The following is a 15,074-nucleotide window of genomic DNA, read 5'->3' as shown; positions in this document are numbered from 1 at the left end:
CGTGTATTCAATAGGAACCAAACGTAATTCACTGGTGAGAGAGCGCGCTGCGGAATAATTTTTCTGTCTGACTGCTTCTGTCTCATGCAAGGGCTGCAGGTCTCAAACTACACTGAACAAAACAAACTACCCTGAACAAAACAAACTACCCTGAACAAAACAAACTACCCTGAACAAAACAAACAACACTGAACAAAAATAGAAACGCAACATGGAACGTGTTTCATGAGCTGAAATAAAAGATCCCAGAAATGTTCCATATGCACAAAAAGATAATTTCTCTTAACTTTTCTGCACAAATTTGTTATCATCCCTGTCAGTGAGCATTTCTCCAAAATAACCCACCCCCCTAACTGGTGTGGCATATCAAGAAGCTGATTCAAAGGCATGATCATTAAACAGGTCCACCTTGTTGTGCTGGGGACAATAAAAGGCCACTCTAAAATGTGCAGTTTTGTCACACAACACAATGCCACAGATGTCTCAAGTTTTGAGGGAGTGTACAATTGGCATGCCGATTGCAGGAATGTCCACCAGAGAATTTAATGTTTATTTCTCTACCACAAGCCGCCTCCAACGTCATTTTAGAGAATTTGGCAGTACATACAACTGGCCTCACAACCACAGACCACGTTTATGGCGTCGTGTGGGTAAGAGGTTTACTGATGAAAATAGTGCCCCATAGTAGTAGTGGGACCATGGATAAGGCAGGCATATGCTTCGGACAACAAACACAATTGCATTTTATCCATGGTAATTATCCATACCGTGACGAGATCACTGTTGCCTTTATATTTTTGTTCAGAATGACGGGCGGATGGATATGTTCAAACGCTGTATAAAAAAAAAGAGTTCCCAGAAATATCGTCATTGACAATTCCAGACAGTTACCAACAAAAAAAAGTGACTTGCTTGCTAATTGTCCGTTCCATCATCCATTCCTATGAGTTTACAGATCAAAGTGTATGCAAAATTATATGACTAATATTATAGCCTATTGTTACAAAAATACCGTAAGGCACTTCAGCCTCAAATGTATGATTCATTGGAACTATTTCTTTCCCCTGTCACACAGTTCCGCGTACGTATTGTGTACGTAGTTCAACAGTGCGCTGACGTCATCGATTTGCTCATCTTTCCTTTTCTCGGTCGGTGAAACTGTCTGGGCTGCGTTGTTTGTGTCGTTCACTGCTTTCATTTGTGGCGAACATGGCCGCTGCTCCCCTCTCCGCTGTTCCCAACACGTCCACGAATAACGACGGGATCCTTATAGGCGACAGAGTTTACTCTGAAGTTTACCTCACTATCAGCAACTCTCTCATACCGGAGGAAAGGCTTCAGCCAACCCCGTCTATGCTCGATGGCCTCGACCTGCACACGGAGACCGATCTCCGTATCCTGGGTTGTGAGCTAATTCAATCGGCTGGTATTCTTCTACGTTTGCCACAGGTAAACACTCAAAATGCAAATCCAGTACCGTCAACTTCTGAAAAACGTAGCTAGGTACTATAGTTGCCATTGCTTTATAACTCACCTCTTTGTTTATATAACCCGTCAAAATGAGGCCAAGGAAGGGAAATACCCAAGCCAAGGCCTAACTCAGCTCATTTATTTATTAGCGTAATCTAGTAGGCTAACTTGGTCAGTGACGGGTCAATTTATCGAATCAGATGTGTTATTTAGTGCAATTATCTGTGTTATACTAATGTTACTTATAAAATGAAGTAGTTGATTTATACGTGTGTAGCGATTGTTAACGTTAGCGGGATTACATCCGGGGCTGTGGGATGACAAGAACAAAATGGCGGATGTCTATTGTTGAGTTGAAAGCAACGTTACTTCCTTCTAATGTCATTTGTTCTTTACATTACAGGTGGCAATGGCTACGGGTCAAGTTCTTTTTCATCGTTTTTTCTACTCTAAATCGTTTGTCAAACACAGTTTTGAGGTAAGCCAGTGTCTCTTTCAGTTGATTAGCAACACAACATTAGTTAGTTTAGTTACGGCGCTCACTCACGGATCTTTGACTCACTAGTGGTGTGCGTAGAGAGAACGTTTACATTGGCGGCCATATTGTCATTTACTGTAACCAGGCCCGTTTTAAAGTTGAAACCATTCCTAACTGATTGTACCTATCTAAAATTTGATTTGATATAGCTAACCACTTTATACAAAGTTATCATTGCAAGGCCCCAGAGTAATGTTAGTGTTTTGATAGCTAACCACATTTAGCTTCATACTGTAACTTTCTGTTATTCTATTCCTGTCCCCAGATTGTTGCTATGGCCTGTGTCAACTTGGCTTCCAAGATCGAGGAAGCACCAAGACGATTCAGAGACGTCATCAATGTTTTTCACCATTTAAAACAGAGTCATAGAGGCAAAAGGTAAGCATCCATATAGAAACTATCCTTCATTTCTGTTAAATGTATGTCAACCATTTGTGAGAGGCAAATGTATTCATCTGGCATTACATTAATTAGTAACTATGTTTTAAGTATCTTGCATGATGTTGATCTGATGTATTAATGTGAAAGTGACCTTCTGTTGATCCATGTACTCTAAACCATACTCTAAAACGTTTCAGTTTCCTCATCTGATCAATGGTAGTTACAGCAATATATTCACAGCTACCTACATAGACAAGTAGTTCAGTGAAAGGTGATACATTAACACATCTAACCTAAAGTGTTGCTTGCCAAGACAAAACCAACTTGGCACCAGAAGACAAACACTGTGCTAGACAAGTGTCTTTCTTTGACCAGAATAATCTGTTCAGTTCCAATTCTAAGGCTGTGGTATTAACTTGGGTTCTCTTTTCCCTTGCAACCAACTAACAGCGACCAGCTACATTTACCAAAGCCTGGGTGATGTGGAATGGTACGTAGAGATGAAGCAGTCGGCATGACAACCATGAGCGAGGTGTCACCCCCCCCCCCTCCCCTGGGAGACGCCCGTGGTGTGAGTCACTGCGGTGCACTGGGATCGGGGAGGACAGGTTGGCCGCAGGTCCTAGGCTGGGAGCCTTGGGGACTCCTTTGACTCAGTCTAAGCTTTGGGTGTTTGCGGATCCTGTGGTAATGTAGCTCAAACACTACATACAGTATGTACTACAGAGCAACCTCCCTCATTCACCAAATGGCATTCGTGGCTTTCACAGAAATATCACCTTTTTTTTTTTTTCCCCTCTTAGAATATTTTCTGAATTGTTGATATGCATATGTTCACTATCTAGATTTAATATTGAGGAGATACAATATGTTTAAGAGCTGGGTTGGTGGAGTTGTTTGTTTTACTTTACATCACCACTTGTAATTGGACATCAGCTGAGTTCTTCAGGTGCTTGTTCTTTTTTTTGTTGAGAGAGAGAGATTTTGTTTTGGAGGAAATAGTTTTCTCTTGAAATTGACCATGGAATGCTAAAGTTAAGTCCGTCTGAAGTATATGTAGCTATTCCACCTGACTGATTTCAGCTTGTGTAGTAGTTTTAGAAACACGATTCTGAAGCTGCACACATTTTCCATGTCACGTGTTTTTGTCATCCTGTCTAGACTCCACTGAAGTCAGGAAATTAGTAAATCCAAACACGTTTAATTGTAACTTTGGTCGTGTTTGTGGTCTAGTAGATGTTCAGTTAGGAAATGTATTTAGTTCTGACTGAGATCTGACATCCAGAGGTATTATCTACAGAAGCATGTTATTACCATTTATTTATTTTTATTTCACCTTTATTTAACCAGGTAGGCAAGTTTACAATTGCGACCTGGCCAAGATAAAGCAAGCCGTTTGACACATACAACAACACAGAGTTACACATGGAGTAAAACAAACCTACAGTCAATAATATAGTAGAAAAATAAGTCTATATACAAAGTGAGCAAATGAGGTGAGATAAGGGAAGTAAAGGCAAAAAAGGCCATGGTGGCGAAGTAAATACAAAGTAAAACACTGGAATGGTAGATTTGTAGTGGAAGAAAGTGCAAAGTAGAAATAATGGGGTGCAAAGGAGCAAAATAAATACAGTAGGGGAAGAGGTAGTTTTTTGGGCTAAATTATAGATGGGCTATGTACAGGTGCAGTGATCTGTGTGCTGCTCTGACAGCTGGTGCTTAAAGCTAGTGAGGGAGATAAGTGTTAGAGATTTTTGTCATATCAGAGTACCAGCAAGCTACAGAGGCATGTTATTACCATGTCATATCAGAGTACCAGATATCTACAGAGTCATGTTATTACCATGTCATATCAGAGTACCAGATATCTACAGAGTCATGTTATTACCATGTCATATCAGAGTACCATAAATCTACAGAGTCATGTTATTACCATGTCATATCAGAGTACCATAAATCTACAGAGGCATGCTATTACCATGTCATATCAGAGTACCAGATATCTACAGAGGCATGTTATTACCATGACATATCAGAGTACCATAAATCTACAGAGGCATGTTATTACCATGACATATCAGAGTACCAGATATCTACAGAGGCATGTTATTACCATGTCATATCAGAGTACCAGATATCTACAGAGGCATGTTTGACCATGTCATATCAGAGTACCAGATATCTACAGAGGCATGTTATTACCATGTCATATCAGAGTACCATAAATCTACAGAGGCATGTTATTACCATGTCATATCAGAGTACCAGATATCTACAGTCATGTTATTACCATGTCATATCAGAGTACCAGAAAGCTACAGAGGCATGTTATTACCATGTCATATCAGAGTACCAGAAAGCTACAGAGGCATGTTATTACCATGTCATATCAGAGTACCAGATATCTACAGAGTCATGTTATTACCATGTCATATCAGAGTACCAGATATCTACAGAGTCATGTTATTACCATGTCATATCAGAGTACCAGATATCTACAGAGTCATGTTATTACCATGTCATATCAGAGTACCAGATATCTACAGAGTCATGTTATTACCATGTCATATCAGAGTACCAGATATCTACAGAGTCATGTTATTACCATGACATATCAGAGTACCAGATAGGAATGCTAGGACACTTGCATGACTTCTGCAGTGGCGTCCTTAATGTTGTATGGGCAGGTTCTGGGTGTTGACTGAGAGCTGCCAGAACTGAATGGGATGAGATCTGTGCTGCATTAGTTCCAGGTTTTTATATGGGTTAAGAGAGATTCTGGGGACTTTTACATGCTTCTTAGACCTTTTATGCCGTCGGGGTTCAGATGAAAAACACAGATTTATCTTAATGTGACTCTCCTGGTTAAATAAAGTGTACATCAACATATATATTTACACCCAGTACATGTATGAGTCTAGACAGTGATGTCCAAAGTGCATTATATTTGTTCTCTTTAAAAAAAACAATATTTTGATCTGTAAATAGAAGCGTTTTTGGCCACCACTCACATTTCCAGTCTCGTGGGTCCATTTTCTTACAATGAGTGTTTTTAAGTGCATGTTTTGTAGGTAATCGCAGTGTATGCTCTACCTTAAGGCATTTCTTTCCATAATGTGGTGAGAAGTGTATGTTTGGCTTGTAATGCTTCCTTATTGGGTGACTATATGACTGAAGCCAGTCAAATGGTTTACTTTTACACAGTATTTGTCATCAGATAGCCGACACCTAAGTTGAGAATATATTTTTTGCGTCCCATTTCTAGTTCTAATACAAGATGAAGGAAACCGCGCACTGCTCTTGATAAGTATCACTGATATTTTAATAAGCTTTACGTATCGACCTCACGGCCTTCGTCAGAGCTATTCATAATACAACAATACAAGGTGAAGAACTGATTGGCTGGTCTAGTTCCCCTCCAGGTTTGGGGAAGTTTAGATTTCTGTTGATATTTCTGTTAAAGCTGTGATGCATGGTGACTTGGGGCAGACTTTGGACCGTGTGACTCAAACGCTTCCTCTGAAATCACAGGAGCCAACTAAACCCCTTAAAAAATACTCCATTTGGGCCTGTTGCTTTAAGTTGGTCCAAGGGGAAAAGAGAACCAGTCAAAGAAAGCAGAAGGGTGCTTTCTTTTAGTCTGTTTTTGAGGGGGTGGGAAACATTTTTGGTTATTTTCATTCTTTTTATAAAGCAGGAGTGCAAGTTCATTGATTCTTGATCAGAACTACATTAATACCAAAAACCAAGTGATCAAAGCTGAGCGGAGAATCCTGAAGGAGCTGGGCTTCTGCGTACACGTCAAGCATCCGCACAAGGTGAGACCCAGTTACACCTCTCACAACACTCCAACATTAATGACAACCGTCATTAACTAAGGTGCTGTATATTCTGAGCCAACAGTTACAGCTACATTTATCTCTCAGCATTAGCTTTATGCCAAACCTATCAGACTCCACTAACACTGCTGTTCAGTTAAAGCTGTGACGGTTTCTGTGACTCACATGACACCTCTGTAGTTATGTTGTTCTAGAACATGGTCCATTCTCAGTACAGGCTGGTGGTTTGCATTCTACGGTCTGGGGATTGTGAAACCGTGTTGGTTATTGCATAATGTCAACTGTTCTTCTTCCAGATCATCGTCATGTACCTGCAAGTCCTGGAATGTGAGAAGAACCAGACTCTGGTCCAGACCGCCTGGTGAGTACATGGCCTCTACCCTAACTAACCCGGTGCCCTATGTCACAAACACCTGTCTCCTCCACCCCCCTGTAACCTCTTTTCTCTGATGGATTCATTAGTGTCTTATTGAGCCCTGTTTGTTTTCCTCTTGTCCTTTACATGGCTATTTCTAGTCTGATTCTGGTGCCCAAGGAACTCAGTTTAACTTTGTCCTTTCTCTCTACTCTTTGATTAAAGGGTAGTCCATGCTGGTAAGTCTCATAAAGAACCTCTGAACTCTGCTCCTCCAACCACATGACCCCAGGAAGCTCCCCCCATTGGCTGGCTGCCCTTCTCGGAGACAGCCAATCCAGTGAGAGCTCTCTGCCGAGATTCACTGAAGGGGGCGGGCCTTTCCCAACTGCCATCATGGTCTTGTTTTCTCTTGGGGTGTCCAGAAGGATTTGTATTTTTTTGGGTTGTGCTTCCAAGGTTAAACTGCTATTTTTTTATATTTTTTTTTAACCAAATAGATAGCTCTAACTACAATAGCATTTTTTTCTAGTTGCTTGCTTTAGATTCGAAGTAAGCATAGTTTTTTGTGTTGTTGTCTGGACCATTTTCTGGGTATGCCTTTTTGATGCAGTAGTTAAAGTGTACTGTTGAACTGTCTATTTGATTTTTCCCAAACTCATGTGGTCTCCAGACATGTCTTACAGGATGATCCTGCTCAGGCTTTGCCACCAAGGACCTGTCTCGTCACCCATCAATATCCACTGGCCACTTTTAGCAGTAGTCTATCAATTGTCCAAAGTTCCAACCCTCGGCCAGTCTAGGGAAGCCTGTTCTGTGGGACCCCTGTGTGTGCTGCTTTTCATTTGAGACCGTCTGAATGTTGTCTGATCTGAAATCATATGACAACCCACATACACAAGGGTCAAGCTCCAGGACTGGCTCAGACTATTCAGTGAAGCCAAGTTTACATTTCAATGTCTTTAGAGTTCGTTTTTTTTGTTCCATCAGTAAAGCTAGGTTTTGCATATCAGACCCAGCTTCCATTGAATCCTGACGGGTACACGTTGGGGTGGGATCTGTGTAGGGTGGGAAAGGATGTCACCAACAGTCTTTTGTTCTGTCTCCACTCATCTTTCTGTTTCTGTCTGACTGCTTGCTAGACGACAGAACCATCCGTCTGAAATGTCCGTTGTCTGTCAGGTGTTGTCATGCCTGAGCTATAGCTTATCAGGGTCACTGAAACTCAAGACAACTTAGCTGCAATTACAATCCCACTTTTAAACCGCTTGAACCCTGTTCGCTTCCATCAACCGTCACGTCACTCTTCTACACATGGCAGCTTTGAGTTGGCCTTTTGATGTGGAGTTCAGGGTTACCTACTCTTTAACTGTGCAGAGTGCATCATGTCAGACCTGTCCAATCTGATCCTTGATCTGCAGGTAAGGGAAACTTCCATCTCCTCTCGGCCAAGGGATAGGTCATTACCTATCTGGCCGATGGCTGCATATTGTAAAGGGCTGCTGTATGTCTCTGGTCACCTCGGTCTGCTCTGCATTCCCCTACTGTTTGCATGCGTACCTTAGACAGGCATGTCCTCTGATTGATAGGACGCATGTCCACCACCTCTGAATAGGACTTGTGTACTTTTGTTTTGGGTGCCGTATTGTCTTTTACGGTAAGGATCAGTGGGCTCTTGGATAACCGTCCTGTCTACAAGCTTTCATCTGTGACGCTGCATGTCCAGCTCAACACCAACATGGATGAGAGAGAGAGAGAGAGAGAGGGACAAAGCTAAACTAGAGTCTCCATACTGTTTGTCTATTACTATTTCAGATGTATAACTGTCTTTATTGGAGTGGTCACCAACTCTGGTCCTGTAGAGCTGCAAAATGTGCAGGCTTTTGTTTCACCCCTGCACTATCACATGGTTGAAGTAACACGGTGAAGCTAGAACAAGCCTGCACAACCTATAGCTGTTGAGGACCAGCTGGTGACTACCCAGACCAGAGTTTCTGTGATATGGTCTGTTGGGGAGGGACACGAGGCTATGGTGCTATGTTTCTGTATGTTGCTTGTGTCCTTGTAGGAACTACATGAATGACAGCCTCAGGACCAATGTGTTTGTGAGGTTCCAAGCTGAAACCATCGCATGTGCCTGCATCTACCTGGCAGCCAGAGCTCTCCAGGTACGGCTGGATTGGATTTGGCTTCTCCTTTTCATCTCACCTTCTCTCCGTCTTTCTCCCACCTCTTCCAATCTCTTTAGTCTTCAAAAAATCAAAATGTGTAGCGTCATTAACTAAGGTGCTGTGTGTTGCTGTGTGTCTGTAGATGCCTCTCCCATCCAGACCTCACTGGTATCTGCTGTTTGGAGCCACAGAGGAGGAGATAAAGGATGTCTGTATCACCACCCTCAAACTCTACACCAGGAAGAAGGTACATGCTGTATGTATGTACAGTATCACCCTGGAACCATGACCATGTTCCTCTATGCATCACCCTCCTAAAACTGTCTCTCTCTCTCTCTCTGGGCCAGCCGGACTATGACCACCTGGAGAAGGAGGTGGAGAAGAGGAAGATGTCTCTGCAGGAGGCCAAGCTGAAGGCTAAAGGGCTGAACCCTGATGGGACCCCAGCTCTGTCCAACCTGGGGGGCTTCTCACCCGGATCCAAACCCTGTGAGGTTACCTTACCGTAGTTGTTCATTTAAACCCTGTGAGGTTACCTTACCGTAGTTGTTCATTTTAAACCCTGTGTGGTTACCTTACCGTAGTTGTTCATTTTAAACCCTGTGTGGTTACCTTACCGTAGTTGTTCATTTAAACCCTGTGAGGTTACCTTACCGTAGTTGTTCATTTAAACCCTGTGAGGTTACCTTACCGTAGTTGTTCATTTAAACCCTGTGAGGTTACCTTACCGTAGTTGTTCATTTAAACCCTGTGAGGTTACCTTACCGTAGTTGTTCATTTAAAACGCTTAATTTAAAAAAAATACAAGAGTTAACATAACTTTACATTTCTAAACGGGGACCAACCGGTGTAATGACGTGTTATGCGTCTGTGTTCCCAGGTTCCCCCAATGTAGTGAAGGTGGAGGATAAATCTCCAAACCTCCTGGCCCTCAAACCTGGAAAGAAAGATCCAGACAGCAGAGCCCAGGGCTCCAAGAGCCCACACAACGGGTAAAGACATACTCATACATAACGGGGCCTTTTTTTCCTTTTTCCTCTTAAAGTTGTATTTTTATTATAAGCAGACACCTCTAATGGAAATGGCATCTTTTCTCTCTCTCCTTCTCTCAGGCTGAGGAAGGAGGTGAAGATTGGAAGGAACAGTGGGAGTGGATCTCGTTCCAGAACTCGCTCGCGATCACGCTCCCCACGCAGGCAGTAAGACCTCACTCCTTCATTAACTGTGTGTGCTTTACTTAGTAAACTGGATGTAAAGTACCATAGTAAACTGGTACTTTACAGACTGTTACTACAGTACTTTACATACCTGTACTTTACGGCCAGGTTACTGCAGTACTTTACAGACCTGTACTTTACAGACAAGTTACTACGGTACCGGCCAGGTTACTGCAGTACTTTACAGACTGTTACTACAGTACTTTACATATCTGTACTTTACGGCCAGGTTACTGCAGTACTTTACAGACCTGTACTTTACAGACAAGTTACTACGGTACCGGCCAGGTTACTGCAGTACTTTACGGCCAGGTTACTGCTGAAGACCACTGTCTTAACTGTTTTCTTTACTGTCTCTGCAGTTACAACAGCCGGCGCAGTCGTTCTGGGACCTACAGTTCTCGTTCCCGCAGTCGGTCTCACAGCCGCAGCCCATCGCCCCGACGCCATCCGCCCTCCCCCCTCCTCCCACATCTCAAGTCAAAGCCTGACCACCATGGCAACATTGACCCCAAGCCATCGAGTCGTCATAGCAGCAGCGGAGGAGGGGCTCACAAGAGGAAGAGGTCCAGGTCGCGCTCTGCCAGCAAGGGAGAGAGGGAGAGGGGGAGGGAGAGGGACAGAGATCGCAGCACGTCGGACCTCTCCTCGGCCAAGAAGCACAAGCACGAGAGAGGTGGGCCTGGGGGAGGGCATCACCGTGGAGACAGGAGGGAGCGGTCCAGGTCGTACGAGCGGGAGCGCACCCACAAGGGCAAACGCCATAGCAGCGGCGGCGGACACTCGGGTCACGGGCGCCACCGCCGTTGACCAGGGTCAGGAGGAGGAACCTCCACTCCTTAATGCAGTTTTGTCTATTTTATTTTTGTTCTGCTTTCCCACCCCAATCCTTCCATTTAAACCTTTTTTGTTTTGTTTAAATGTAAAATGATGGACTTGGAGAGAACATATTTACAGTGTAAAGATGGTTAACTGCTGATTTATTGACAATGCTTTGATTTATAAAAGCGACACTTCAGTGGTAGAAGGAATAAATGTGTATTCAACAATTAAAATAATCATTCAGGAAAGACGGACTGAAGGTGACTACCGGATTCTATGTGTTGGATCATTCCGTTGGTCAAATGTGCGTTAGTTGGATCATTCCGTTGGTCAAATGTGCGTTAGTTGGATCATTCCGTTGGTCAAATGTGCGTTCTCTAACCCCGTGTTCTGTACAGATGTGAAGGACTACTGGGCTTCTCTAGAAATAGACCATATTTTTTTTTACAGCTGGATGCAGACTCTTGATTTCAGAACCTTTTTTAGGATCTTGGTGAATTTGTTACACTGGTTTTTAGTCTGCATGTGTTCATGTCTGATTTTTACACAATAAAAAAAAAAAAAAAGAGAGAATTTGATTGACTTGTATTTTGTTACATCATGCTACAGGTCATGAAAAGCTGCAGTCGCTATAGGCTGTGTTCACACAGGCAGTATATGTCTTGTTCTTTTCCACTAATGGTCATTTGACCAATCGGATCAGCTCTGAGAAATGCCAATTAGTGGGGGGGGTCTGATTTGGGCTGTCGTTGTGAACGCTGCCAACATGGGACGTGTTAAACACCTTGTCATGACAACTCTTATCCCTTCAACAGTAACAGACCTACATGCACCATTTTTTTTACAAATATTTAATTTATTTTTGGCAGAAAAAGCAGGTTCTTCTACACAAGAAGCATACAAACCAACAATGATAACATATGCAAGGGGGTACAACACATTATACAAAGACCTTAGAAGATACACATGGTTTGATTGTTTTAACAGCCTTCTTAATAGAATAGTGTAGATTGGTCTTAATGTATTGCTCGAATTCCTTCTAGAAATCACAATACTTTTTTATTTTTTTATTAGTGAATTTACATTTATGAATATTACATTTTTCCATTAGCGCTGTTAGATTTATTCGCTAGGAATGTGTTCTTTATCCTTATTATGGTTAAGGAAACCGAGCAGCACATTCTCCCATATAAAAACAAAAGTCATCAAGTATATTAACAATGAATGAAACTATGAAACTATAAATATCTTTTCATAATTTCTTCACATGTAGAATATGCCAAAATAAAGTCAAAACTGCTTCTGGATGCTCAACACAAAGTACAGTTAATGTTAATGTATTTTTTGAGTTTCTTCAGGTAATGATTTACAGGGTCATATTTAAGAATCATTCTGAAAGAGACCTCTTTGACCTTGTTAAAAACAAAGTATTTGTGTGGTAATAACCAGACTTTTTTCCCAACAGATATTAGTGACCAATGTATTCCAGTAACTTGTGACATAAGGAATGGATACAATCTCCCTTTGAAATAAAGCCCGTATAGATCTGTTGTTCTGAGGGACCAAGGAGAAACATATTTTCCCTATTTGAGAGTCAACTGGATAAAGCGAGGGTAGGTCAAGAAGGTGAGGTCTGGCTACACCTCTAAATAACATGAGAGTTCCAGATGGAATAGCATCAAAGACTGGCGAACTCTCTAGGTGTTACAGGGGTATTGTAAGGAGATAAAAAATAAAATCAGTAATAATTCAGTAACAATACTTCTGCGTAAAAAAATTGACTCTCCAGCAAGGATATGATTATTGAACTTGTTCTAAAATAAAGACTTGTTTCTATACAAAATGTCCTTATTGTTCCAAATTAAATACCTATGCGGGGGGGGGAATGATGTTTATATATCAACGACCACGCTAATACTCGTCTATGAAAAGCAGATCATTTTGTAGGAATCTCATCAATGTTATAGTTACTATAGTTACAAAGTAACATAAAATTGAAGTCACCAAAACGGGAGAAGATATATTGAGGGATGAAATTCCAAATTGAAGTTGGATTCTTTCTGAAATGTTTAGCCCAATTGATCTTAAAAGTATTGTTCAATGTAGGAAAGTCTAAAGAATTTGAGACCACCATATTCATATGTGTTCATAATGACACATTTCCTAATATAATGTGTATGATTTTTCCAGATTAAATTGATAAGCATCTGGTCAACCACTTTACCTATTTTGTTGTCAAGATATAGTGACTGGACTCTAACAGGCCTACACATCTACAGGCAATTAGGACTCGTGTTGTCCTCATGATCCAAGTGTGAAAAACTGTCCATCACATTATCAGGCTCCTAATCGTCAAGCATTAATAACCTTCTCTTAGCATTAAGTAATTGCTCCTTTGGGATAAATACTTTTCATTTAATTGATTTATTAAAGCCCAGTGTGATACCCCAGAGTCATGTGTAATTCCAAACCTGTAGATTACACCTTTGTGTGCCTTATTACGCCTTAGGTAGGTTAAATGAACTTCCTGTTAAACAATGGTTGACATACATGTTATTATTCACGGATTGCGGATTGTATAATTTAGTTTATGTCAATAGTGTTCTCATGAGCGTGTAGTGTTCTCATGAGTGTGTAGTGTTCTGATGAGCGTGTAGTGTTCTGATGAGCGTGTAGTGTTCTGATGAGCGTGTAGTGTTCTCATGAGCGTGTAGTGTTCTCAAGAGTGTGTAGTGTTCTCATGAGTGTGTAGTGTTCTGATGAGCGTGTAGTGTTCTGATGAGCGTGTAGTGTTCTCATGAGCGTGTAGTGTTCTCATGAGCGTGTAGTGTTCTGATGAGCGTGTAGTGTTCTGATGAGCGTGTAGTGTTCTCATGAGCGTGTAGTGTTCTGATGAGCGTGTAGTGTTCTCATGAGCGTGTAGTGTTCTGATGAGCGTGTAGTGTTCTGATGAGTGTGTAGTGTTCTGATGAGCGTGTAGTGTTCTCATTAGCGTGTAGTGTTCTGATGAGCGTGTAGTGTTCTGATGAGCGTGTAGTGTTCTGATGAGTGTGTAGTGTTCTCATGAGCGTGTAGTGTTCTGATGAGCGTGTAGTGTTCTGATGAGCGTGTAGTGTTCTCATGAGCGTGTAGTGTTCTGATGAGCGTGTAGTGTTCTGATGACCGTGTAGTGTTCTCATGAGTGTGTAGTGTTCTCATGAGCGTGTAGTGTTCTGATGAGTGTGTGTTATGTTTCACCACAAGAGGGCAGGACTAGCTTAATATTCTGTTGCTCCTGAAGTGAGGATGTTGTGGTCACTGCAGGCCAGGGTAGTAGGATTTGGTCCCATTCTCTTACTTTTTCACCCTCTGTCCCTCTATTATCTCTCTCTTTTTCACCCTCTGTCCCTCTATTATCTCTCTCTTTTTCACCCTCTGTCCCTCTATTCTCTCTCTCTTTTTCACCCTCTGTCCCTCTATTCTCTCTCTCTTTTTCACCCTCTGTCCCAATATTCTCTCTCTTTTTCACCCTCTCTCATCTCTCTCTTTTTCACCCTCTGTCCCTCTATTATCTATCTCTTTTTCACCCTCTATCCCTATATTCTCTCTCCTTTTCACCCTCTGTCCCTCTATTATCTCTCTCTTTTTCACCCTCTGTCCCTCTATTATCTATCTCTTTTTCACCCTCTATCCCTATATTCTCTCTCCTTTTCACCCTCTGTCCCTCTATTATCTCTCTCTTTTTCACCCTCTGTTCCTCTCTTATCTCTCTCCTTTTCACCCTCTGTCCCTCTATTATCTCTCTCTTTTTCACCCTCTGTCCCTATTATCTCTCTCTTTTTCACCCTCTGTCCCTATTATCTCTCTCTTTTTCACCCTCTGTCCCTCTATTATCTCTCTCCTTTTCACCCTCTGTCCCTCTATTATCTCTCTTTTTCGCCCTCTGTGGAGGTGAGAGGTCAACTACACTACATTGAGAGGCTCTGGACTACCACGGATGGACTGAACATAGGACTACCACGGATGGACTGAACAATTCTGGCAAATGCCTGAAGGCTGGTTCATTCTCAACCCAGTGGGTCTGTCTAAAGGGGAAAGGGGGATACCTAGACATTTGTACAACTGAATGTATTCAACTGAAATGTGTTTTCCGCATTTAACCCAACCCTTCTGAATCAGAGAGGTGGGGGGGGGGGGCTGCCTTAATCGACATCCACGTCTTCGGGGACCAGTGGATTAACGGCCTTGTTCAGGGGCAGAACTGCAGATGTGAACCTTCTCAGCTCTGGGATTCGATCCAGC

The 15,074-nt window shown here is 42.1% G+C and overlaps 1 protein-coding gene across 3 annotated transcripts; it reads left to right on the top strand.

Annotated features, from left to right (window-relative positions):
* Positions 1 to 1,126: 1,126 nt before the first annotated feature.
* LOC115206625 (cyclin-L1) lies at positions 1,127 to 11,366 on the top strand. Of its 3 annotated transcripts, none has more exons than XM_029773785.1 (11): positions 1,127 to 1,449; positions 1,874 to 1,948; positions 2,274 to 2,386; positions 6,084 to 6,207; positions 6,525 to 6,589; positions 8,652 to 8,751; positions 8,897 to 9,001; positions 9,102 to 9,243; positions 9,635 to 9,746; positions 9,867 to 9,953; positions 10,334 to 11,366. In XM_029773785.1, the coding sequence occupies exons 1-11, from the start codon at positions 1,210 to 1,212 to the stop codon at positions 10,779 to 10,781; spliced, it is 1,611 nt and encodes a 536-aa protein (XP_029629645.1). In that variant the 5' UTR covers positions 1,127 to 1,209; the 3' UTR covers positions 10,782 to 11,366. The 3 variants fall into 3 exon arrangements, with proteins under 3 accessions (XP_029629645.1, XP_029629647.1, XP_029629648.1); XM_029773787.1 differs by having other exon boundaries at positions 1,128 to 1,449; positions 6,087 to 6,207; XM_029773788.1 differs by lacking the exons at positions 1,127 to 1,449; positions 1,874 to 1,948; positions 2,274 to 2,386 and adding an exon at positions 2,863 to 2,879.
* The last annotated feature ends 3,708 nt before the right edge of the window (positions 11,367 to 15,074 follow it).

This window comes from Salmo trutta, chromosome 13 (genome assembly GCF_901001165.1).
Source record: "Salmo trutta chromosome 13, fSalTru1.1, whole genome shotgun sequence".
NCBI lineage: Eukaryota > Metazoa > Chordata > Actinopteri > Salmoniformes > Salmonidae > Salmo > Salmo trutta.
The sequence above is the reverse complement of the archived record's forward strand: the minus strand, read 5'-3'. Positions and strand labels throughout refer to the sequence as shown.